At 43.3% G+C, this 26,325-nt stretch overlaps 1 protein-coding gene and 1 long non-coding RNA gene across 2 annotated transcripts in view; one reads left to right on the top strand and one right to left on the bottom strand.

Moving 5' to 3' along the window:
• Nucleotides 1-15,562, bottom strand: part of UBR5 (ubiquitin protein ligase E3 component n-recognin 5) — an 86,912-nt gene extending 71,350 nt beyond the window's left edge. Inside the window, exon 1 of the mRNA XM_075582573.1 lies at nt 15,079-15,562. Coding sequence (XP_075438688.1) covers nt 15,079-15,140 — 62 coding nt within the window. The 5' untranslated portion in view covers nt 15,141-15,562. The remainder of the gene's footprint in view (nt 1-15,078) is intronic.
• Nucleotides 15,563-15,702: 140 nt separating this feature from the next.
• LOC142479500 (uncharacterized) lies at nt 15,703-25,393 on the top strand. The gene is made up of 3 exons (XR_012794193.1): nt 15,703-15,777; nt 17,369-17,447; nt 25,311-25,393. It is a non-coding gene; the product is annotated as an uncharacterized LOC142479500 (long non-coding RNA).
• Nucleotides 25,394-26,325: the final 932 nt, after the last annotated feature.

The following is a 26,325-nucleotide window of genomic DNA, read 5'->3' as shown; positions in this document are numbered from 1 at the left end:
GAACACATTAGATGTGACCGTTCTCAAGGGCATCACAAATGTAATCTGCTCTCGCCCATTAAAACTGCTACAATCTATTTCTTACCACGAACCAAATTTATCTATTGGTAAACCAGCACATCCCACACAGCTTCTTCCGGAGCACAGACCTCATTACCTACTGTTTCACTTTGTTTTAAGTTCTGTGCATTTTGTGTTTTGTTCTTGTTCTTAGCCCCACAATGTAATGGGCTGTGGAATAAGTTGCTGCCATTTAAAGATAACAATCATGGTTCAAAAAAAGCTCAACTACAAAATAAGTCACCCCCAATGTGTTTGTGGTTCCGTTTGTCAAAGCTTTATGAATATGGCCAAAAAACGATGGTCAATAATTATATGCCATAAGACGCAGCACTGGAAGGCACTTTTTGGTCCATTTTTTTTTTATTGGCTGTAAGGTCTTCTGGAATAGCACCGCTTTGAAAACAGTTGTTTATGAACTTACAGATGAATAGACAAATTAAATATATATAGAATTGCAGAAAGCAAGAAGAAAAAAAACTTGGTTCGAATGGTACACAAAATAAAATGTTCATTTTGCACATTTTTAAAGTACTGTATCCTCAAAAAACTCAATTTTGACCCCTTCTGGGGATGCCAGTCAGAAGATGTTCTTTGAACACTCGAGAAATGAATCATCTGAAAAAACACTGTGCATGCCCAGACTACAAAAATGGTCGACAAAAAGAAATATCACAACATGCAAAAAAAATCTGAATCAACCCAAATACAACGTGACAGTTTTATGGCCTCATCCCGAAGTCTGTCATTGGATGAAAGACCAGGGGCCACGGCAATTATCTACTGGATATCCTGGTACCAAGAGTGGCAATCAGATGAACATGTATATCTCCAGGGAATCCTTGCTCCTAATACTATAGGAGTACAATAAAACGGCACGTCACTAGCTGTCCCATAAATCACTGACTCCTATGACCAACGTCATTAATACCACGATAATAAATTTGTTCACCATCTTGTCATTTTTTATTATGGGGATATTACCATTATTTGGTACTACCCAACTCTACCAGTAACTAAAGAGAATCCAAACATACCCAGGTTTCTGCCCCTTTAAGTAACATGAGTGTGGGTGGTCAGCGCATAAAAACAGATCAGTCCCATACATATATCCGCCTGGACCTCTGCACTGAGACTAACAGTTAGTACAGCATCACTTATAGGGAAGGGGGGTAGTACCTAGTGTACACTGACACACACACACACACACACACACACACACACACACACACACGTATTACATAGATTGTCCCATAGACTGAATTAAATGGTAGCATGAACCCACAAGGGTGACTCACTGTTCAGCTTCATCCTCCAGTGCGGTCCTATTGCGGTTCCTCCTTATGCAGCGTGCTGATCCACCAGCAGGGTAGCAGAAAGCAGAAAAAGCAGCAAAAAGGCAGCGTGAGGCTCACTAGTACAATAAAAAGGTTTTTTTTTTATTGTACTAGTGAGCCTCCTCCTGTTTTTTGGCAGTGCGCTGCCTTTTTCTGCTTTTTCTCCTTTAAGTAACGTGGTAAGACCAGGGTGCCAAATGCAAGGATTTCTTTATGCCCAGGTCAGGATAAATATTGATAGGTTATATATTTACCAGCCAACTTGGGTAAATACATGAGCCAGCACATAAGGAAAGAGGGCACGTAGAGAGAAACAAATATGTAAAGTCTTACTCTAAGTCAAAGCTGCACCAAAATAATAAATAAAGATCCATCTGCTCATGAAGAAATATTGTAATCAGCCCAGGGGAAAGAAAGATTAGGATGCACTGATGGGGGTTAAACCTTTATTCTTCTCTTTTTGTAAGTCAGATAAGTAGTGTAAGTACTAAAGAAAAAAATCTATTTCTGTTTCCATAGTAACCTCACGTTCTTGAGCAGCAATTCTGAAACGGAAATCCCTGGTGGTCCCTAAAGCCTTTCAAAATTCACTTTAGTAAACCTTTCAATTGTATTTTCTATCACTACTAAGAGCTCAGTGTTAGGGCCAGTATTTAACTACATTATACATAAAGATTGTAAGAACCATCTAGATTTGGCATTCTCAATGATTGTTTGGAGGCCCCCTCCCCCCCCCATACTAGGTTCATCAGTAATGGATATATTTTTCCAGTTTTCCCTATAAGTCAATAAGCGGACTGCGAGGCAAACCCGACTCCTGCTGGGCCTCGAACCTCCTCCTGAACCTGGTCATCTCCATGCCCCAATTAAGTTGGACAACATGCCGATATTATAGTAATCGTGACAAAAAAAATATTGAAAATGTTTATTATCATGATATTAATATCAGTCAGCCATGGACTTCTTGACATTTTTAGGGACAGCTGGAGACATGCAGTTTAAATCAATATTTAGTTTTTTTAAAGGCAGGCCTGCTAATTTAAACAGGGATCTCGACACCCGTTACACCCCCCTTCAATAGATCACTTTCTTTTTAATCTCATCCGTTCTCCACCCTATATGAGATGTTCCGTAATGAGCGACACTAGGGGTGTTTTATTCCATTTTTAAATGTGATTACTTTAAATACATGTTTTAGGTATCAGAAACCAGCAAATATTTGGGAATGTATTACGTTTCATTTGGTTATTCTGAAAAAGTTATTAATTTAATTTTAACAGATGTCTTTTGCAATTGAGTGGATGTTTATCAAATTTTCTTAATATTGTGGGGAAATGTATTTTTTATTGGCCAACCCTAGTTCCAAAAAACCCCAAACAACTTCTTTACAAATATGAGAAATTCTTGTACAGAATTTAGACCTTGTCCATATTAAGGCAACTTTGACTACACACATATTTTAGAGGACTGCTAGATTTAGGCTAAGGCCCCGCTGCCTCAGACCACGCGCCCGCACTGCAGACAGGCGGCGCGTGGAGAGGCAATTGACCGCGACCTGCGGTCTGTAGGGAGCGGGAGCTGGGGGGGCGTAGTTTGAGAGGGGGGGCGTAGTTTGAGCGGAGGGCTCTCGTGCTGTCTGTCTTCCCCCCCACCCCCCCCGGCCCCCTCTCACTCCCGGAGCCTCTCGCACTGTGACACAAAACAAGTCAGGAATCCCAGGGGCGAACAGCACACAGGGAAGGACACACACACACACAATGTCACACGTGGGGGGGGGGGGGATCAGCACACAGGGAAGAACACACACAGGCACACGTGGGGGAGGATCAGCACACAGGGAAGCACACAGAGCCCCGGGCAGCCTGCGAAACGGGCACCAGAGGAGGGCGCTATGCACGTCTTCACAGACTTCCCTCCCGTAGATCCAGACAGCTTCCCTCCTCATTGGCTCACTGCAAGGCCACGTGACGTGTCGCCGCTTGGGATCACGATCCTCGTGTATCCCCTGCTGACTGACTTGTCACAGTGCGCAGCGAGGAGGGACTGGGGCCAGCTCGGGAGAAACGCTGGTCTGGTAAGTGACGTGCACGCCGCCGCCGGATGCAGCAGTACTTACTAGTAGCAAGGTGCTGCTACATCATCCAAAATAATTTAAAGTATTTACTGTCACCAACTAAATGCAATGCACAGGCAGTCAAACAAATAGTATCATTGTAGAAGTCACCATACTGTATATGGGGCATGGATATGTTATCAGAGTTAGTGCCCACATTATCTATGGTAGCGACCTTGCTCTGGAATTGGAGCATGGAGATATAATCTGATTCCATTACAAAGCAATAGACAACACTATTGCAGATCCTTGTACAGAGAGACCTGTGTTGCACTAAAAAGACCTATTTAAAGAAACAAAATGATAGCAAAATGACATAGCTATGTGCTTTCACTTCATTGCTAAAATGTTTGCTTACATAGCTTGCATGTTTAAATTATAGTTAGAGGATCTTCATACATCAGCAAGTAAACATTAACCTTACATGTCCCACATTAGCAGTAATCGCAAAACTCGCTTCATACCAATGAAATGCTCTGAAACATTGAAACTAACAGCAGAGATGAGACGTTTGGATCTCCTAGTTCAGGGGTGCACGAGATTTTTTTTGAGGGGGCGCAGTAATTACAGAGGCCCGCGCTCTTCCCCAAAGCATTTAAATTAAATGTTGGGGAGCACGTGAGGCTTCTAACTTACTTACCATGGCTGCGAGCGACGCGTTGCCATGGCGTCAAATGACTGACATGGGCCTGCGGCAACGCGCTGCAAATGACGCCGTGGGTCAGGTGACGTCAAATGACTCCGCGGTGTCATTTGGCACAGGTTCCTATGTAGGGGGGGGCGCAAACACTGGGGCTGGGCAGGAAGGGGGGCGCAGCGCAGAAAATTTGCGCACCCCTATCCTAGTTGACCAATTTTTCTGTAAGTAGAAAGCCAAAAATATCTACTTTAACATATGTATCAAATGTATGGAAGTTAAACGACACATTTATCACGTTAGTCTCATTGATAAGTCCCTATAATTTCTCTAGCAAAAGTAACAACTTCTAACTGCCCACACCACCTCATTGGCATTCTAGACACACAATGCTTCCACTGCAGTTAGGGATTCTGGGTAATGACACGCAAATGAGCACTCAGTTTGTGCCTTATCCATTTTAACATGGATTCCTACAAGCGTATGCCTCCTGTCTATATATCTATATTTTTGAAAACATTGTATGTCCCTGTGTCTAGGGGCAATCACATTGGACCTTTGGCCCGTCACTCCGTCTCAGGCCAATGAGATGGCTCCCTTGGCCCACCCGCCCCCGCACACCTCTCATTGGCCGGTGTGGTCTAACAGTATATACACACGTCTCACCCCTCCGGATTGCTCGCCCCCCCACGGCTCTCATTGGCCGGTACGCTCTAACCCAAGGGTCCCCAACCCCTGGCCACACTGCTGCTGCCTGAGGTGAGGTGAGGACCCCTCCGGATTGCTCGCCCCCCCACGGCTCTCATTGGCCGGTACGCCCTAACCCAAGGGTCCCCAACCCCTGGCCACACTGCTGCTGCCTGAGGTGAGGAATTGCTACTGCTGGAGGGGGGGGGGGTTGACAGCTCCGTTTTTGACTCCCCCCACCCAGCTCCGTTTTTGACTCCCCCCCCCCCCAGCTCCGTTTTTGACTCCCCCCCCCAGCTCCGTTTTTGACTCCCCCCCCAGCTCCGTTTTTGACTCCCCCCCCCCCAGCTCCGTTTTTGACTCCCCCCCCCCCAGCTCCGTTTTTGACCCCTCCCCCAGCATACACAGGGACAGACACACTGACACACACACACAGGGACAGACACACTGACACACACACACACAGGGACAGACACACTGACACACACACACAGGGACAGACACACTGACACACACACACAGGGACAGACACACTGACACACACACAGGGACAGACACACAGACACACTGACACACACACACACACACACAGGGACAGACACACACACACACACACACACACAGGGACAGACACACTGACACACACACACACACAGGGACAGACACACTGACACACACACACACACAGGGACAGACACACTGACACACACACACACACAGGGACAGACACACTGACACACACACACACACAGGGACAGACACACTGACACACACACACACACAGGGACAGACACACTGACACACCCACACAGGGACAGACACACTGACACACCCACACAGGGACAGACACACTGACACACCCACACAGGGACAGACACACTGACACACCCACACAGGGACAGACACACTGACACACACACACAGGGACAGACACACACACAGGGACAGACACACACACAGGGACAGACACACACACAGGGACAGACACACACACAGGGACAGACACACACACAGGGACAGACACACACACAGGGACAGACACACACACAGGGACAGACACACACACAGGGACAGACACACACACAGGGACAGACACACACACAGGGACAGACACACACAGGGACAGACACACACAGGGACAGACAGTGACACCCCCCTTGCCTCCAACTGCCCCCCGCACCTGCATTCCGCCCCCCCCCTCTCCTGCCTTCCCCCCGCCTTTCACCCACCCGCCGGCCACCTCCCGCCTCTGCCTTTCACCCGCCCGCCGCACTCCCGCCTCTGCCTTTCACCCACCCGCCGCACTCCCGCCTCTGCCTTTCGCCCACTCGCCTGCCGCCCTCCCGCCTTTCACCCACCCGCCGCCCGCACTCCCGCCGCCTCCGCCTTTCAGCCACCCGCCGCATCACACCCCTACGCCCCACAGCCGCCGCCCTCACTCAGACACCTGCCGCCTCTCACCCACCTGCCACACTCGACACACACCGCCGCCTCCCGCCCCTACGCACCGACATCACTGACTAGCCGCCGCACCCACTCACCACCCACCCGGCGCCTCACACCCGCTCACATTTTTACATCACTTATGTCACCAAAATGTACACTGTACTGTGGTGTGTTTACAATAAACCATTTTTAAACAACAATATCGTATTACATTTTCTTCCATGTTTCTTTTCAACTATTTATAAATAATAATACCTATTACGGATTTACATCTCGGGCAACGCCGGGTATATCAGCTAGTATTACATAAATCTTTCAGTACAGACTGGGTTAAAGAAGTACATGGCCAATAAAAACACCCACTGACAATTGTCCGAAAGTAGGTTTAGAGACTATGCATTTTTTAACCCAAACTGTGCTGAAAAAGCTCTGTAATACAGTAGGAACACACTTATAGGGGTCCATGTTAAGATGGACAAGAAGCAAAAAAAGTGAAAGTGCTCATTTGTGCATGTCATTAACCAGAATCCCTGGCTGCAGTGAAAACATTGCATGCTACGAGATAGTGGGGAAAGGTAGGGTTGTGGACCTCCGACACGTGAATGTGCTCATAAGTGGAATTTCTACTTGCTGTACGGTGGAGGGTGTGTGTCACTTTGTACTCCCCGTAACTTACATTGTGTACCTAACCATAGTCAAACTCTCAATTATTTTTCATTACATGAATACCTGGCTAGTACATTTAAATTACAAGATGGATGCTTCCCAATAAATTATGGCCCAGATCCACAAAAGGGTGCTAGATCCACAAGAGGCTGCTAAGCTTTAGAACGCCTTCACCCCTATTCATATTGGTAGTGCTAAACCTTAGGATATGGGCCTCCATAAACATTAACTCATAGAAAAGAAAACATTTCTAGAACACCTCACCTATAAAAAATTAAAGGGGAAATAAAGAGAGTGGGAGTAAAACTCCCAAGTGATGCTTCACTAAGAAAAGTCCATATACATTTATGAAAGACAACATATAAACAAATCCCAGACAGTATATTCAAGTATTAGAGGAGATGTCCCACAATGTCAGCCAAAGTTGTTGCTGAATTCACTTTGAAAGCTTGTATATATTCATCTCATCTACTCTTTGACAAAGCGTAGGTGTCTGCGTGAAACGCGTAAGAGGGCTTTTATACCCCTTGCTTTCTTATGTGCCAATAAATAGTGTTTTGTGCCTTTAGTCTGCAGTCCGGTTCATTTTCTCCCGCATAGCTGATGCACCGAATCACAACTTCACCTTCAAGGGGAAATAAACCCAGCAAAATATTGACATGAAATAAAGATACGAGGCCCTGTATTTGGTTTACACTCACTAATCAAAACATTGTACAAGAAGTTCTCTTCATTTAAAAAAAAAAAAAAAAAAACATTAAATGTATATAATATCAAAACCTTGTCCCACACTTAAGAATGGAAGCAAGCATTCTATTACCACTTGCACAATGATCAACGTAGTGAACTGGGCAGCACATTGTCCTGCAAAACAATGTTTATACTGTGGGAGGCCACTTGTTACAAAGTCGCGTCCCACAATGGCTTGAGTAAAGCTGTACAGAGCACTATTTGGTGAAGCAGAGCAGCGATTGCTACAGAACCTCTTTAGAAGCAAAGCGGCCAGGCTCTGCATTGCTGCTCCACAAGTCACGCCAAATGTTGTATTCGTCCCAGGAAAATAGACGAGTGGGTTTTTCAAACGATGAGAATATATAATAAAAATACAATGCTCATTTGCTTTTAATGTATATCACGGTTTTATGTGATTCCTGATTTTGCATAGAAAGGAATACTTCATATATATATACAGGAAAATGCATGCCCTAAACTGTTTTAGAATTTGCCTCGTGTATATGGAAACTTAACTTGAAGTGATTGTAGTTGTACCAAAATTATAGGGAGATACAGCAACTTGAAGGCCACAAGAATGTGGTCAAATTCAGAAGACACTGATTTAATCAATAAACACTATTCAAAATTCTACAGTAATAACATTGTGTCATATATCAGTTACTGACTGGAACACCAAAAGCTATCAGCCTATGGCCACTTGAAACCACCCTAAACTGCCAAAATGAGAGCCTGTGATAGTATAAACCTGTTAAAACAAACAAAAAAAGTTCTTGCTAATACGGAGAATTTGGTTTGACTCCTACAGTGTACTGGAGGTCTTTTGAGCAGTGAATGTGCTGACAAAAGGCTTTTTTCGCTGCATCTGATCATTGTAACAATCTTTAGAAGTTGTGAATAAGAAAATGTTTCATAAAGCAGCATTACCGTGTAAAATCAAAACGGAACCAACTGTGTGTTATGGGTTAAAAACGCATGAATGGTGTGAATCAATGCTGTTTTCATGGTAACTAAATGTCATGGGGTTTCTTTTATTTTATACATTTGTTTGTAAATCTTGACGTCCTTCATTTTTCCTTTTGTTTTAAAGTAATTATTGATGTTCTCATTACACAAAATAGCTGTAAGTGTAGGGCAATAGGTACATGATAAAAATACATTTACTAGCATTTATTTTCCAAAGACCATAAAAATTATTTTTGTACCTTCTATCCTGGGGCCTTTTTAATAATAACACGGAACACGAGCATTAATCCTTCCGTGAATAACAAAATTTGAACTCTTATTGCAAGACCCACTGCAAAACTATATTGCGAGCCTTACAGTAGTCAAGATTGAAATATTGCTTCGTCAGTGCAGGTAGACAATGGAGTAAAGAGGCTACTCAGCACTGCATGTGTTAAAGATTCACATAAAAAAAACTTTTTTTTGTTTTTAAGGTTGTGTATCATCTGCTTAAGACCACTTCTCTGTGATGCACATTCTAGTCATGATGCAAACTATTTACTATATTACATCACAGAGATGTGGTCGAATGTTTTAAAGGTGCAATTACTCTTGGGACCAACATAGGTCCCATTAGTATAAATGGGATTGATACTTTAAAAAAAAAAAAAAAGAAGGTAAATTACAGTAACACCCCAAGATCGAGCCATACCAATGCATGCTTCCCCACATACCCATCTATGTATAAAAAAATAAATAAATAAAAAAAAAAAAAAAACATTACCTGGACTCTGCCGGCATCACATGTCCATGGCAACGCGGGGTCATGTGACGTGAAGTCATTTGACGCTGCGCGAGGTAAGCAGGGGGGGCTCAGAACGGAGAGCAGGCAGGGGCTGGTGGGAGCAGCAAAAAAAAAAAAGTTTGCGCGCCCCTGACCTAGCATACAGTGCTTCCCCCTCAAGGGATTTGGGGAAATGACATGCAAATGAGCACACTGTCACCTTTTGCCTGAAATCCATTTTTACATGGAACCCTAATAAGATAATGTTCGCTGTTAACACAGCTTTTAGCACAGCATGGGAATCAGATGCAAAGCCAGAGAAACCACTCACAGACATGTTTCAACCTTAATTGGTCTCAGTGTGAAGTTGGTTGTACTGGCTTTGCAATTTTCAAGGCTGTAGGATTTACCATCACATTTTAAGTTATGGTGGGTGAAAAAGGCAACAAGAAACCTCCACCGTCTTGTATATAGCAAATAAAAAGATCACTTGTGAGCACATTCACATGTCTTGGACAGGTCAGATAGATAGGAGTTCACAAACATAAATATGAACATCATGATGAGAAGACCATGTGGTATTTAAAAAAAATAGAAAGAAAATAAGTATCAAAAGCGGTATTTAAAAAGCAGACTATAATAGATTGTTTTTTTACTGCACAGCAAAAGTACTATAATTGGCCAGGATAGCTGAATATATTCCTGACTTGGGTCTCATTAAATATCTCTGCATTCAATTTTGACATCTGTTCTACATTGTATCAAATATATAACAAAATATTTCCAAAGAAAGATAAATTGCTGGATTTGGGTCGTTTAAGGAAAACATTAAAAATACTATGTTTTGGTTAAAATCAAATCAGATCTGTAGTATTAGCTAATACTGTCAGCATATCTAGCATATGTTTTTTTTTTTACATTTGACATTTTTACAATTTTTTTTTTATGTACTGATCATATCCACATACACTTCTGAACCAGGCCGAAACTTTTTTGAGCTCTACCTTTTGGCAACAAAGTATCACAAACAGATCTGTTGCTGTGTTCTAAACAGCAGACTATTGCTCCGAAAGCTGTAATAATGCGTTACACTTCATAATATAATGTTACATATCAGCTACAGTATTTCACTGACTGCAGCATAGCCAGAAGGCCAAACGATTGCCTGCTTAGGTAACAAAGTAGAATTATACATTGACACGTTTTACATACAAGAAAAAAAAAGGGGGTGAGTGGGGGGGGGGGGAGAGATAGAGATGTAGTATTGCTGCTTAAAGCAAAAACACAAATGGTAAGTAATTAGCTCTTTTCTGCTTTGGCTCTCATTACTCCTCTAAATAACCCATAAAAGCAATATACTGTACAGTAAAGGCAACATAAAATTGAGAACGATAAAAGCAACATACCTGCCACTTAACATGGGTACTGTTTACCTCCCTCAAATTTACAGATAATTATAATTACCAACCTTCCTCATGAAAATGTACGTAAGTGTATCGTTATTTGGAGGGGGTAAGTAATGGTCTTGCTTTTTCATGGCACGCTTAAGGGATCTCTCTCAAACCAAAACTGGGAGACCTTATGCATAAGAGCAGATTTTATGAAATCACATTGTATGTAGCGCAAATATTATAAAGTCGCAGCCAATTATATGCAAACTAATTATATACCACCTTGCTTGTTTCTAGTCTTACAGGCATATGGGGGGGGGGGGGGGGAGGGGGACGACAATATTTGTTCCTAGTCTCCAACCTACTGTTTATTGGTCTATCAAAATGGATTACACCTAACAGGAACCCTTATTCTCAAGGCTTTTAAACGCTTCTGCTCATAACAATATCCTCTCTGTTTAAACAGCTGGAGATCCAACTGTCAATGCCAACAGGTTGGCAGGGTGAAAGTGCTGGATAAGGGAGAAAAAGCAGAAGCAAATGCAATCAATATTGGCAGAGAGACGATGTGCTCCAGAAATCCAGCCCCAAGCGTTGCTACAATTATAACTACATTCTTCTTCTGCATCCTTTGGAGCAGATAACCAAGAACTAGACAATTACAAACCAAATGCTTACTACTAAATCACACAAATAGGAATTAACATCTTCTCTCCACTCCCTTTCACAGCAGGTTATGCCATGGGGTTTTCTCAGCAATCAGAAGAGCCCAGACATGGTTCAGGTGCAGCAGTGAGGGCGAGATTTCTAAATCTGCCCCATATAGTTAAGAGTTTTCTGGTTTACAAACAAGACAGCCGAAATGCATAATTGATTTCGCTCACTTGCTTGAAGCCAAGTGTGGTCATTACAATTAAAACTGTGAAAAAGGCATTAGGCAAATAGAAGCCATCCTTAAGCATTGTAGGACTACGCCTTATTTTTAACATTCAAAAAGCTAAGTTTTTCTGTAAGTCAGCCAAAAACAGCACAGCTTGTGCTGTTGAACATAACATTTCAAAAACAGGGAAGATTGGGGGACGTAATGAATACGAAAAACTGCATTAGCATGTTGTGTAATCCTGTAAAACGTAGTTGATTGTTTTTTCTAATATTGTGTACAGTTAAGGGACATGATTATAATTATTTGATGCCTGAATCTAGTTGAAATTTTATTCTACAAATTGTCATACCAATTATATATTGAGATTTGTCGATTATGTTTTACAAATTTCCTATCACATGAGCCAATTTTGACCACATTAGATGTAGCCTCATCTATACAGCAATGCCAGAATAAGACAGCCACATGGAGGGGGGAAAAATAGGCAATACTTTTTCCCAGAAAAATTCAGCACCCAAATACCTGACTGTACAATGGCCAATCAATGGCAAATTCACATAGTTTCTAAGGTTTCCTTAATAGACAGATTACAAGTATAGATGACTAAAATCGACTTAAAGCCCAGAAAGTGTGGTTTTGGAGATTGTAGATCAATAATTATCTTTAAGGTAAAAATTAAAAATGATGTGAAGCAGTTTACAAACTGACACAAGACAAGAGATTTTGCATGCTCAGAGCATGCAGTAACTCCCTCCTCTGTATTAATGCGAGAAAATACTTCAACAATTTTAACAAAACTTAAGACAACATTGCGGGACACAAACAGGTTGCATCGCCACGTGTCCGACTACTAATCTTAAATAAAACTACTTGTGTGTACAATGAATGACAATGTATGTTTACAAAAAAAAGTGTTTAGAGGACACATATGCATAGCATATAGCCATATATTAATCAGAGTCCCACAATGCTCATATGTACATAGGTGATTTAATCTGGCTCCAACACTACCTAGCCCACCAATGGAAAGGTTCTACACAATGAGATGGAGGCAAAGGATAGCATGGAAGAGGTGGAAAACAAAACTCGCGCAATACCAAAGAAGACCAACACAAAGGTACTTAATATATTACCGGACCGTAGTCTGCCTGTGAACAGGCTCCTCTCACACTGCAGATAAACTTCCTTCAATCCTTGCAAGTGAGACAAATCGCTATATTGTGTATTTTTTCCAATTTACACCTATTTTTAACAAAACTGCAAACCCAAGCTTCATGCCTACTGGCTTTTGTAAAATGGCTCGGCCACAGAAAGGCACAACAGTTTAAGATTAAGCCCCTTAAGCTCTTTTTTTTTTAGTTGCCAGCCTAACAAAATACAAGTTGTTTTCACTGCGTACAGCAAAGATACACAAGGCAAAAAAAATAAAAAATAAAGTAGTCTTGATTTGTTTCACTCTGATGCAAAAAGGGGGAAAAAAAGGCCTAAAAATACTAAACCTTAAGCACAAGAGATTTTGCGCTTGAATTTGCTCCCATTAGTCAAATTTTACTTATGCAAATCAATAATTATATGTAATCCATTATGCACAAATATAACTAATAAATTATAAGAGCCAAAAGAAAGTTCAAACTTTTGCTCAAACAATGGTAGAGACAGAAGCCATTAATATATGTTTGGGTCTTTAATGGTTTTTGAGTGATACCGACATGGTTTTTGTTAATGCTTAAAATATACATTAAGTCACTTGACAACATATTTTAAACTGAAAGTCTGTAGCTGCTCGTGTAAAACCCTTTCAGGTGCTGCGCTAGAAGGAGCTGCAGTGGCTGGGATCTCAGTGCATACATGAGCAGGCTTCCTTCAGCAAACACCAGAGCACCATGGAAAAATGTGTCAATAGGTCAAAGCCCAAACTTAACCCCGATAGGCTCCATTGCTCCAATCGGAGACATGTATAGAAGCGGTACTAAATAAATAAAATCAAATTGCCACTGACCTGCAGGCACCACACAAACTACTACTATGGGGATAAATACAATTGGGGATACAAGACTGGTAATGTTGCATGGTACCCCACAAAAAAAAGGCTGTGTATTTGAGCCAATTGAAGTTATTTTATGTAAATACAAAGCGATACCTCCAAGAAACATCTAAATCAGACACCATCTTTCCAAGGAGAAGCAAGTGGTTTCTTTTCTGTTAATCAGGTCATTGCAATCATATGACAGGGCACCACTACTTAATAACAGGCACTGCTCTGTGTCTCTAAAGCACACGAGGACAGCATCAGATATGAAGTGTCAACTGGTCTGACAAGCAGAAATCGGAGACATGATGAGTAACCTTCCTGCACCCTGGTGTGCATCCTGCCTCTCCAACAGGCATGGGGGGAAAAAACTACCATTATGGCCCAAGGCCCTGGCAACGTGACGCTGGAGTTACAGCTAGGAAACTTCTTAGGACATTGGGATGAATACGGCACAATTTCAAACCTGAGCAACAGTTCAAAGTATTTGTCCTGGAGAAGAGCAGATTTGTCATACACAGTTGAAGAAACCTCTGAGGTTTCACAAGCTCTGCAGACTATCATTTTATCTAAGAAAAAACGCGTGTCGGTCCGCCAAATGGTGTCAACGTACATGGAAACCTGAAAAACTAATCAACGGAAAACAAATGAAAACTCATTCCTGTTTATAATGATTTTGCTGCTGGTTAAGTCCTGTAATATTTTATAGTGTATTAGTGGGTGTATATTAAAGCTTTAAACAAAAGGTGTGCATATATATTATATATACACACACACAAACGTAACATCGCTGGAAGAGATCAGTGTATCTCGAAAGCTCGCACAAATAAAAGCATTTAGTTAGCAACAGAACGGTGTCTATTCATTCTTGAGATATAGATGTACATAAAATCTTAATATACGCACTGTAGTGTATATATATATATATATACACACACGTATCTACAGTGTGTATATTAAGATTTGCATACTTACATGTGGCCATACTCAATTTATATTTTCTAAATATTGTATCTGGTTTAATGGTGTTACCTGGTAAGCCACCAACACTTCCCGTTGTGTGGGCAGGCAAACATATACATGTGTACATTTTACATACAACAGATACGTGTAGATATGTCTGTGAGCCTGTATACATGTACATGTGTAGTACGCAGAGTTATCACTCCGGCCTATAACAGCCTGGGTGTTACGAGCACTGTTGCGATTATGTTGGTATTTCGGGCAGCGGGCCGGCACTGTGTCCCGTCTCCCGCGGGTTACATGGAGAGGCGGGTTAGTCACGATGCTCAGGCCTCGGCCGGTGTGATGTGGGAGAAGAGGGGGGACTCTGGCCTTCACCGGCCTCCTCCTCCTCAGTCTCATTACCTGTCATTCAGCTGGTCCTCCGTGCCGGGCAGGGGGTGCACGACGAAATGTATGGACGTCATGTCGGTCAATCCGAGGCCTCGCACCCAGAGGAGGCGATGAGTTTTTTTTGTCGAGTATATTATTATTACTACAATATATATAATATTTAATTTTATATATATTGAAAAAAAAAGATGTCTGCTGGGGTCCTGGACAAGGAGGAGCCGGGCGCGCTGCTTCCTTTAAAACAATATAAAATAATGATGTTTGATGAGAGGTATGGAAGGAGGGAGGGACGTGGATCCTCTTTGTGCGCAAAAAGAAGACAAACAAGAGCGGGTTATCCGGGATCGCGGTGGGTCGGCGGCACCGTCACCGAGCGGCCGCCATCTTGCTTCCCAGCAGTTTGTCTCTCTCTCCGTGTGCCTCTCTCTGCCCTCCCAGCCGCGCTCTCTGCGGGCCCGGACGGCGATGCAAGCTCGACGCTCATAGGCTGGCGCGGGGGCCTCGCCGGCCGAGCCGCATGAAAGGAGTTCTGGGATTGGCCAAGTGCGAACGGGAGTGAGGGAAGACTGTGAACACTGCACTTGCGCAGATGGAGCTGAGGCTGCAATAAGAGGCACGGGGTAGAGCCGGATGTGACGTCAGCATGCCAGCTCCTCTCCTTAGTTTAAGAGGAGGGAATAAAGCTTTGTGTGATGATGATCCCTGGGAGAGGTAGCTGCTCATGCACTGAATGCTGCTGAATGTGCACATTGCCGTCTTATCTTCTACATGTCTGTTCTTTACTGCAGAAGGTCTCTGTTTTGGGGATGTAGGCATAGCTTGTTGGTAATGTCACTGCCTTTGAAGCAGGTGAAGGCAGTTAAAAGGCCACTGTCTCTTCTTGTGACCTTGGTCACGTCATTTGTTCTTCCTCAGGTCAAAGATTGTAAGCTCTTAAGGGCAGTGACTCTGGGGGGGATGGTAATTTCTTAGGCTGCGACCAGGTTTTGCTTGGATTTGTGGCCAGCCTGTTGCGAGCTCGGGAGGGGAGGAGGGGGGGGGGAACTGCTCACGTGACATGCTAGCGAGTGGCAAAACAAATTGATTTTGTCTCGCCAAGCAGCTGAGCAATGTGTTTGATCGCACGGAGTGTGAGCGCCCGCTCAGCATCACCCTTGTCGCAGCCTTAGGCCTGGGACATGGTGCAGGGAGCGGCGCTGGGCAGCGCTGACGCTCATGCTCCTGCTCAAGCAGGATATTTTTCGTGTCCCTGCATAAGCGTAAGCGAGCGCGCTTGTGTGCCGGGTGGGAGGTGGGGCTAGGGCACCACGTCACGGTGCCGACGTCACGCACTGCCGTTGGCTTCTGGCAGTCACGTGACCAGCCCTGCGCTTCCCTCAGCGGCAAAATTTAAACTTGCTTGTCTCCTGCATTTCCGCCTGCCTGCGGAAGCGTGCAGAAGCGCCGTCTAAAGCTGCGCTGGTAGGGATAATGTTTCCCCTCAGCGTGCCTCAGCACGGTCTTTTTGACCATGTCCGAGGCCTTAGGCTGCGCTTATAGTGCCGGCGACGCTGACGTCACGCTACGGTCAATGTAAAAATCAAATTGAAGTGACTTCGATCGTGACCAATCTCGCGCCATCACGTCGCTCCTACTATAAGCGCACGTGACGGCTTCAATACATTTGTTTTGAAGCAACGTCGTGTCGCTGTCGCCGGCACTATAAGTGCAGCCTTAAAGTGCGTGTCGGGTCTGCGGCACAGAAACGCCTGTTCATTTCAATTGGCCAACCCCTGGCAGACCCACCTTGTTGGCAGCCCTGTGTCTTGTTCACGTTCTTGCTTCTTTGCTGCTTCGCTGGTCCTTCGTGCAGGAAGGATTGACTCCCAGTCTCTCTTAGTCCATCCTAAGATCACTCGGGTGCCACCTCAGACTGCCTCTGCATGCTGTTGCAGCCCCTCGTAAAGATTCCAACCCTCTTAGGCCTTGATTATACCAGAAATCGCACTTGACGCTGCGTAGCTTCAAAACAATAAAATGCAATGAAAGCGCACATACCAATCACAACATGCTGCAAAGCTTCTGTCTTGTGAAGAGATCTGAGATTTTTTTTTTCACAGGTGACAGCCGCTTCGTGATTGGCTGTGCAAATCACAGTGCATCTTAAACCAAATAGGTATATTGATATGATCTGGCCATGACTCCCTGCAGTAGTGCTACAAATCGCTTCTGCATGTGCATATGTAGCGCCAATACGATGAAATCACCGGATCGCTCTGCAGTTTCTGATATAATTGAGGCTTTTGTCGCTCTGCTTCTACAGCTTTTCCTATTGGCTTCTCTGTCTGTCTATCCTGAATCACGTGTCAATGTCACACTGGAGGAATCCACCAGGGGGCAGTGTGAGTATTGATTACACCACACAGAGGGTTACACTATCTGTGATTCTCAACCAGGGTTCCGCAAACAGAGACATTTTTCAGACACAGTCCCTGCCCCTTGGAGATAAAGTGACTTGCCCAAGGTCACAAGGAGCCGACACCAGGAAGTGAACCAGGTTCCCCTGCTTCAAACTCAGTTAGTGCCTTTACTCACTGAGCCTCTCCTTCAGCCCTAAACCCCTAAAGGCAATTAACTCTTTACAGAAACTAGTAGTCCGTCCAAAATGTTTCGAGTTGTCTTTTTTTTTTTTTTTTACATCATTCAACAACCCATTAAATAAATGTAGGCCATTAAAAATTAATAATGGTGTTTAGGACCCTCAGTGAATCAGACGATAGATGTTTGTTGCCCAGACACACAAGCAGTAATACTTAGGGCTGTTAGTCAACCCTTCTTCGGGTTTAGACAAGGCCACACTAAGACTAAGCGTATGTATTTTGTATGTATGTATTCATCAATTAATCTTCACCCCTCTAATAAGAAGTGGTGACTACATATCACAATTAAAATAGACAAACGTAAACAGTCTATGGGGGCCGTATTAAAGCAGCAGTCCAAGCTGACGTTTTTTGGGAGGTTTTTTCCCCTCATGTATATATATTTTCCCCTTTAATATGTGCATCAATACAATCCACACAATAAGTAATTAGCTAAGTTGACGATCGATCCGTTCTCCTCTGATCGATCGGCGAAGGTTCGGCTTGGGGGTTCACTTAATGGCTGTCAGTGCAGCAGAAGAGGACCAAAGAAGCAAAGTTCTGTGGGGAAGATCATGTGATCCGACAGTCACTAGATACAATTAGTGCACTGCTAGAGGGAGGTCATGGCTCAAAAAGGGTTATGCCAGAGCCTGTTTAGGAAGGGGATGTGACTTTGTAAATGGTTACTATAGAAACAAAAAGGGCTTGTTAAATTACATTACAAATGTAATTCAGATTTGTTTAAAAAAGTGCTACAAGTATTTTCTCATAGTCCAGAACTGATTTTTTTTTTTTTTTTTAGAACACACGTAGGATATTGCTTTGTCTGCAGCTTTAATACATAAATGTGGAGAAAACAAAGTACCACATTACAAAAATGATGTTGAAAAAAAAAGCCTGAATAAAGGACATTATTTAACCATATTTACCTAGTGCTCACTGAGAAAAACATATCTTCTGGTAATAGAAATTATATATCCATACAAATATAGGAAAGAAATCATATGAATTGCACATAGTCCATTGATGGGATAGGCCTCAAAATTTCAATCTATATAATTTTTTAAGTGTTACTTTGGGTAATGAAAAGCATATGTCACTCAGAAAAGCTATGTCCAGCACCAGTACTGCGTATTGGTAAACAGGTCCAATCTAGAATTACTAACAATTTATCAACTGTCACAAAGTTTTATTACAATAAATAAAGCAAAGATTGTCAGTGGCACTTCATCGTGCGACAAGTGAAATATCTGTTGGAGAAACAAAGGGATTGAAAAAAGAGATTTTAATAAATTAATATAAAAAGAATACTTATAAAAAAAAAGATAATTAAAAAAGGCTAAGGGCACTACAAAGCGGGTCACCATGAAAAAACACCTCTCACAGGGTAGTATTTTATTCAAGGCAAAAAAATAACGCTTGGGGTATCGCACATCTGTTTCAGGTCTCTGTTCCCGCAGAGTCCTTCACTCGTCCGCATTCTTACCACTTTCTGCCTCCGCAAACGTACAACAAGGGTCTGGTTCTCCCTGCGCTGATGGTTTTATAGGTGTAGCCATGCCATCTGTGGCTACTAGTTTGTTTCCCTCTTAGCAGCAAGTCCTGGTACAAGCAGGCCTTGCCAGTAGTTGTTATGGGGTTTCCCCCTCCGAGGAGCTGTGTTTGAGTGACAGCGGGAGGTGGTGACATCAGGCCTGGGCATGACCAATCATGAGACAGACCTGGTGCCATCCTCCTGGCAGTACTTAAAGGCAGTACCATCGCAAATTCTGGAGTGCATTTCCCCACATGTGGAAGACGGGTCACACATTGGAACGGCTGAGTATTGGGCCTTCCCCGGTCCTCTTCCCTTCGGGGGAGAGTGAGTGTAGACCATACCTCTGCATCTTCTAGAGAGGCAGGGAAGAGCTAGGACGGCTGCTGATGCCCTTGGCCTGTAGTGATGGTCCAGGGACCATCCTTCGGTTGTAGGTGAGAGTTACTGCATCGGGCAGAAGCCTGCTTGTTACTGTGCTGTACAGAAGAGATAATAAACCATTCCTGTTATACCTCCTGCCTGGTGCGTGACCTTACTGGGGGGAGAGGCAATAGTTCTACTGTGGGAGATCACCTTCTGTTCCTGGAGTCTAAGGCAGATGGAGGCGCTGCACTGCTAAAGAGATATGTAGGATATGAACCCCAGAAGCCTGTACCTTTGTCCCCAATACCACCGGCAGACGACTCAGCCCTCCTGTTACCAGTAGGTATCATGCACCACATGATCAGTAATGGCTACATCTTCCACCGGGTGGAGGAAGTCCCGTTACATAGGAGGCAGCCACCTTGCTATATATGTGATATATACACTACGCTGTAATAATTCAGCAGGAGCTAGTTTAGACTTGTGCTCACTCATAAAAGAGACCTGTGAGGTTTTGAAAACTCTGTATGCTGTAATCTAAGAAGACGTTTATGTAGGTCCATTGCAGCACTGGCTGCAGTGGATGCTAAGAGATAATGGGGAAAAGCAGGGTTGCAGACCTGTCCGAGACATGTGAATGTGCAAATTAAGTAATAATCCCTGAAGAACATGGCATTACTGGCCAATAATGCCCTGGTTGGAAGCAGGGCCACCAACAGACATCGTGGGGCCCAGGACAAACATTTTAAGCAAGACCCCCCCCCCCGTGTGATCAACTTACCTGTGTGCTGTCCCTTGATGTCGTGCTTCAACCGGTATCGTATGGTCTATTATTGTGTTATGGGATAAGCACCAAACTTTGTTTACTTTCAAGTGGAGAGCCGGTTGTTTTTTGGATGCAGCCCATGTCCAAGTGGCCCATTATAAGTGGCAGGACTATTGAACAACTGAAGTTTAAAAGGAAGTTCAAAAGAAGTGGACAACACCTATTGGCCCTGATTCCTGCATTTGAACTACGCTGGAAAGAAGGATATCATCTATCCCTGACTGCATCATTACTGCTGTGATGCTGCCTTTACCATTTATATTTGCTGTGACTTCACTTCTTCTCAAATTATGCACTTTTTACCAGCCTCAGTATGTCTCTAACTCTATTCATATATCTCCATCTCTCCTTCCTTCACCACTTCTCTGTTCACATGAACACCTTTCTTACATGTTTCCTCTGACACCACACAGTTATATCCCCTGCACTAAAAAACACCCCTACAAATCATCCTCACACATCCTCTTTCTATCCATGCTTCTCCTCCTTGCTTCTGGGGATATCTCTCCCAATCCTGGTCCCTGCCCTATTCCTACATGCGCTCGTTCTCGCCTGCCAATTGCAACCTCTTCTCCTTCTGGTGTCAACCCCTCCAACCTCATACCCATCCCCTGCCACCCTCCCTCATCTCTCCCTTTCTCCTGTGCCCTTTGGAATGCTCGCTCCCTTTCTAACAAGTTCCTCTCTGTACATGACATTTTTCTCTCTCACTCTCTGCTCCTATTTGCTATAACTGAGACCTGGCTCACTCAGTCTGACTCTGCTCTGGAAGCTGCCCTCTCTTATGGTGGCCTTTCTTTCTCCCACACTCCGCGCACTGATGGCAGGATGGAGGCGTGGGGCTCCTGCTCTCCCCTCTCTGCCGTTACCGAACTCTTCCTATTCCTCCATCTCTTGCTTTTCCTTCCTTTGAGGCTCACACTGTCCAGATCTTCTCTCCTCTCCCTGTCCATGTGGTGGTCATCTATCGCCCACCTACCTCTACTCATCCCCCTTCTGCCTTTCTCACTTTGAATCCTGGCTCTCTTTCTTTCTCTCCTCAGACTCCCCTATTCTTCTCCTTGGGGACTTCAATTGCCACATTGATGACCCCTCTCTCCCTTGGGCTTCCCGCTTTCTCTCTTTAACCTCTTCTTTTGGCCTTCAACAGTGGACTGCAGTCAGCACCCACACGGATGGCCACTACTTAGACCTGGTTTTCACTAAAAACTTCTCTCTCTCCGATTTCTCCATTTCCCCTTTTCCTCTCTCTGGCCATCACCTCATCTCATTCTCTCTATCTCGCTTCTCCCCTTCTCCACCTCCATCTACCCCCCGGTTCTGCAGAAACCTGCGCTCTATTCACTTACCTGACTTTGAGTCCACTTTACGCTCCTCCCTCTCCTCTCTCAGCTCTGCTACAGACCCTGACAACCTGGTCAGGAACTACAACTCTGCCTTGTCCTCCTCTCTTGATCTACATGCCCCGCTTTCTCTCTGCCGCCCTCGCCCTTCTAACCCTAGACCCTGGCTAAATTCCCACACGCGCATGCTGCGTTCCTCCACTCGTTCCTCTGAACGCCTCTGGAGGAAATCTCATACTCTCGCAGACCTCCTTCACTACAAATTTATGCTATCCTGTTTCAACTCTGCCCTCTCGCAAGCTAAACAAGCCTACTTTTCTTCACTAATCAACAAGCACAAGTCTAACCCACGCCAACTGTTCTCTGTCTTTGATACTCTACTCAAACCACCCTCAGCTGCCTCTCCTTCCTCCATCTCCGCTAAGGACTTTGCTGACTATTTTAAGGAAAAGGTGGAATCCATGCGTCAGAACATCCCCCTCTGTTTCTTCCTTCCATCCTACACCTCTTCCTAACTATCCTCCTGCCTTCCTTGACTTTTTTTCCACTGTTTCAGAGGAGGATGTGTTGCTGTTGATCACCTCTTCTCCCTCTACCACTTGCTCTCTTGACCCCATTCCCTCCCATCTCCTAAAACCTCTTGGTCCTACTATAATCCCTATGGTCACACACATTTTTAACTCCTCCCTCTGCTCTGGAACCTTTCCATCCTCCTTCAAACATGCAACAGTTATACCATTACTCAAAAACAGCAAGCTTGACCCTACCTGTCTTTCTAACTATCGACCTGTCTCCCTCCTGCCTTTTGCCTCTAAACTCCTTGAACGTCTTGTATTCTCTCGCTTGCTCCATTTTCTCAACGTAAAACAAGGGGAGGGGGGAGAGGAAGGAGAGAGCTCCCGCATCAGCTGAAAGTAATGAAATAATAAATGGTGAAATCAGAGATCTCATCTGGTGCAAAAAGTGATACGGGGGTCATAAGCAGAAAAAAATCAGAAAGGTTCCCTCATGAATGCACTCAGATAGATGAAGTAAAGTTGAATTGATGAATAATAATAAAATCAATTTATTAAATGATAAAAATAAATTTGTATAGAGGGGTATGGTAAGAAGGTCCAAGACCACCCCCTAAAGACATACCAAAAGACACTTCCACATCAAGTTAGTAGGGAAGGAGACCTAAGAAAACACTATAAATGGCCAATTGGTATACAAGCTGTAGTATATAAAATTTAATTCCAACAGAAGAAAGTAACTGCATGCAGTAAAGCAGTACTATTATCTAAAAAACTGGCAGTATAATAAAGTGATATCTGCCAGTACTGAATCTAAAGGAATTAAATCAAAATAGCAATAAGTGCTTACCAAAAGGTGGCCAATCTAAAGTATAAAGCAAGTGTCATATAATAGTGTACATATATAGTGGCGTGTAGTTACAACACAAGCGCACATTGGTAAAAGTAATTACCTATATACACATTAACATAATAATCCATAGATAAGGACAGTATAGTAATGAGATAGGACCCTAAATAGGGCTAGCATAAAATATGCATACAAGGAGCCCAGAGGCACGGTTCAATGACCGTATCCAGTTATAGCCTCTTAAACCATAAATATAAACATTTACAAATATATGAGAAGCAGATGTATACAAGATAATATGATAGGATCAAACCAGATCATTACAATTAGACACAGAATATAGGAAGTATCATAATGTAGTCCTTAAGATAAAGTTATACACTTAGTGAGTATAGAGCCAAAGTGTAAAAACACATGCTGATAATGTGTGAGTGCTGCAGTATCATAGCGCTCATAATAGGTATAAGAAAAACACAGCCAGCAGTAGTAATACTAGTTGTAAATTACCAGTGTAACACGGATAAAAAATGCCCCTGAAAAAGCCCCATAAGGTGCATGGTGGCACTGTATTTAGTATGAGGAAAGCTAAGAAACAATGTACTTAGCTTGTTGCAATTCGTAGGAGCTGCCCATAGGAAGAACACAAACAGAAGTTCCAGCAGCAGTATGACTGGCACGTGTCTCCGTGTACCGAGTGCATACCGGTAGATTACTGAAAAAAGATTACACGAACATACTAATAAACATAATGAATATAATAAATGCAAAACAGTTTCTTCAAATAAAAGGATAAAACTTACGTAGAAATTACTATAATTGACCATGTCATAGGTTTTTCCCAGAGAGGTCATTGGTGTAGGAAAGATGGGAATTCACGTGTCTGATCTCAAAACACAGTGAAGAATGGGGTTAACCCCCGTAACTAGTGCTCTAGAGCTGTCTGGATCGATGGCATAAATCTTCATATGCAATTCTTCATGTATAAACTGACTCTTTGACGGAGTTCCATACCAGGAACGAAACGCATCAGAGTTAGTTGTCATGTGTACATTTGCTACTGCACATTAAAAATATTATATTAATTGATTGCGTTTTTCTAATCATCTACCGGCCTTTTGCAACTATTTTTTTCTGATCCCAAAACACACCTCTGTTGAATTCTGGTTATCATATTACCTTGCTAAGACTTATGTACTATTTTTTTCCCCCATTGAAACAACATAAGCCCATCCCTGTCGTAAATTAGCTGCTGGGTTGACATTTATGGTTTAAGGGGGAAAATAAACCTTTCTTCTGAAGTTTAAAAAGTCTTGACTGAATATAGAAAGACTCATGACTTAATTTCTATAATACTTAGACACACATAAATCAATACATTCAGGCGAGTTTGCTGAATGTAACGAGACTCTTTTTCACAGACTTGCCCCTAAGTTTGAGTGACAAATGGAAATCTGTCTGGCCATGTTGCATTTGTCTCCTTGAAACGATTACAAATATCTAAATGTTATTATCCAGAGTTCGTGTCAGGTCCCGGATTTTGAACAGTAGGGTTAGTCATGCCTCTTGGTACTCTGTAGAACCCTTCCAGGAATGCCTTGGCAGTAAAAGTGCGCTGTTTATAAAAATGTCAGGAGAGCCATACAGGCATACAAACGCACAGGCATACAAGCGTGCAGGCATACAAGCGCGCAGCCATACAAACGCACAGGCATACAAGCGCGCAGCCTTACAAACGCACAGGCATACAAGCGTGCAGGCATACAAGCGCGCAGCCATACACGCGCAGGCACACAAACGCGCAGCCATACAAGCACGCAGGCATACAAGGACACAGGCAAACAAGCGCGCAGGCATACAAGCGCGCAGCCTTACAAACGCGCAGCCATACAAGCGCGCAGCCATACAAGGACACAGGCAAACAAGCGCGCAGGCATACAAGCGCGCAGGCATACAACCACACGGGCATACAAGCAAGAAATAGTCTGTTCGAGGCAAGGGAAATATTTTACCAAGTTCAAAAAGTCACACATTATAATTGTTTGCTGTTTCTGAGCAGTAGATATTAACTACAGTACTTAAATACCTGAGTGACCTTTCATTATGCTTAATTTTGTTGTTTAAAAACAGACAACGCTGCTTTTACCATCCATGTATTTTACTAATCACGTGTTTATGTCTTTCTGATACAGTTCCCCAGAAGGATAGAGGAAAAACACGTGAGTAGAGAAAGAGTTGGCTAGCCTCAAATAGAAAAGACGACAAGTGTTAGAAAAAGCAAAGTTCTCTCCAATAGGTATATATCAGATAGCTTTCAATACATTTTAATCAGCTTGCAGTCTGTCTCTCTGACACACATACAAAATTTTTTAATTTTGGTCACATAATCTGCCATAGATACTAAAGAGGTGACCAGGTTTGTGAGTACATATGGTTCCCATTGTAATACCGTGAAAGGAATTTTAAATAAATATTGGCATGTTCTTCTGCAAGGTGACAATTTGAAATCAATACCTGGCCAATATCCAGCCAGCAAATTGTCTAATCTTAGGGATCTATTAGTTGTTCCTAGCCAAACATAACACTTGGCTTGGCAACCAAAGGCAAAATGTTGGCTGTTATAAGTGTAGAAACTGCCAGGCCTGCAGGTTTATAACTAGGACAAAGGGCGTTCATGGTAGAATGGCACAGGACATAAATGTTTTAAGATTAGTAATTACTTTCATTGCAAAAGTCGGGGGATTGTTAATATGCTCAAGTGTCCATGTCCCAAGATTTATGTGGGTGTAGGACCCTTCAGGAGACTGATACTGGAGCATAGGAATGATATTTTTCCATAATTCTGAAGCAAGTTCTGTGGCAAGACATTACAATAGTGCCCATAATGCATAATTGAAGGACTTGAAGTTTTACCGGTTTGGAACAAATTACATTGGGTCTTGCCAAGGCGATTTAGACAAGCTGGTATTGCATCATGAAGTCAGGTGGACTTATACTTTGGACAGCAGAACGCCTTTTGACTTGAAGGAAGAATTAAAAAAAAGTAATGTTTCTAAAGCTCACAGCTCACACAAATGTTTTGTTAAGAAATTGGTACCATGGACTGAGCATTGAAGGCATGCTATCGCCCACCCCCCGAACTAGTATATACACTTGTCCCCCTTGATCACTCTTAATACTGCTATCTCTTATCATCATTAAGGGGGG

This window comes from Ascaphus truei, chromosome 2 (assembly GCF_040206685.1).
Source record: "Ascaphus truei isolate aAscTru1 chromosome 2, aAscTru1.hap1, whole genome shotgun sequence".
Taxonomy (NCBI): Eukaryota; Metazoa; Chordata; class Amphibia; order Anura; family Ascaphidae; genus Ascaphus; species Ascaphus truei.
This window is presented reverse-complemented; position numbering and strand designations above follow the sequence as displayed.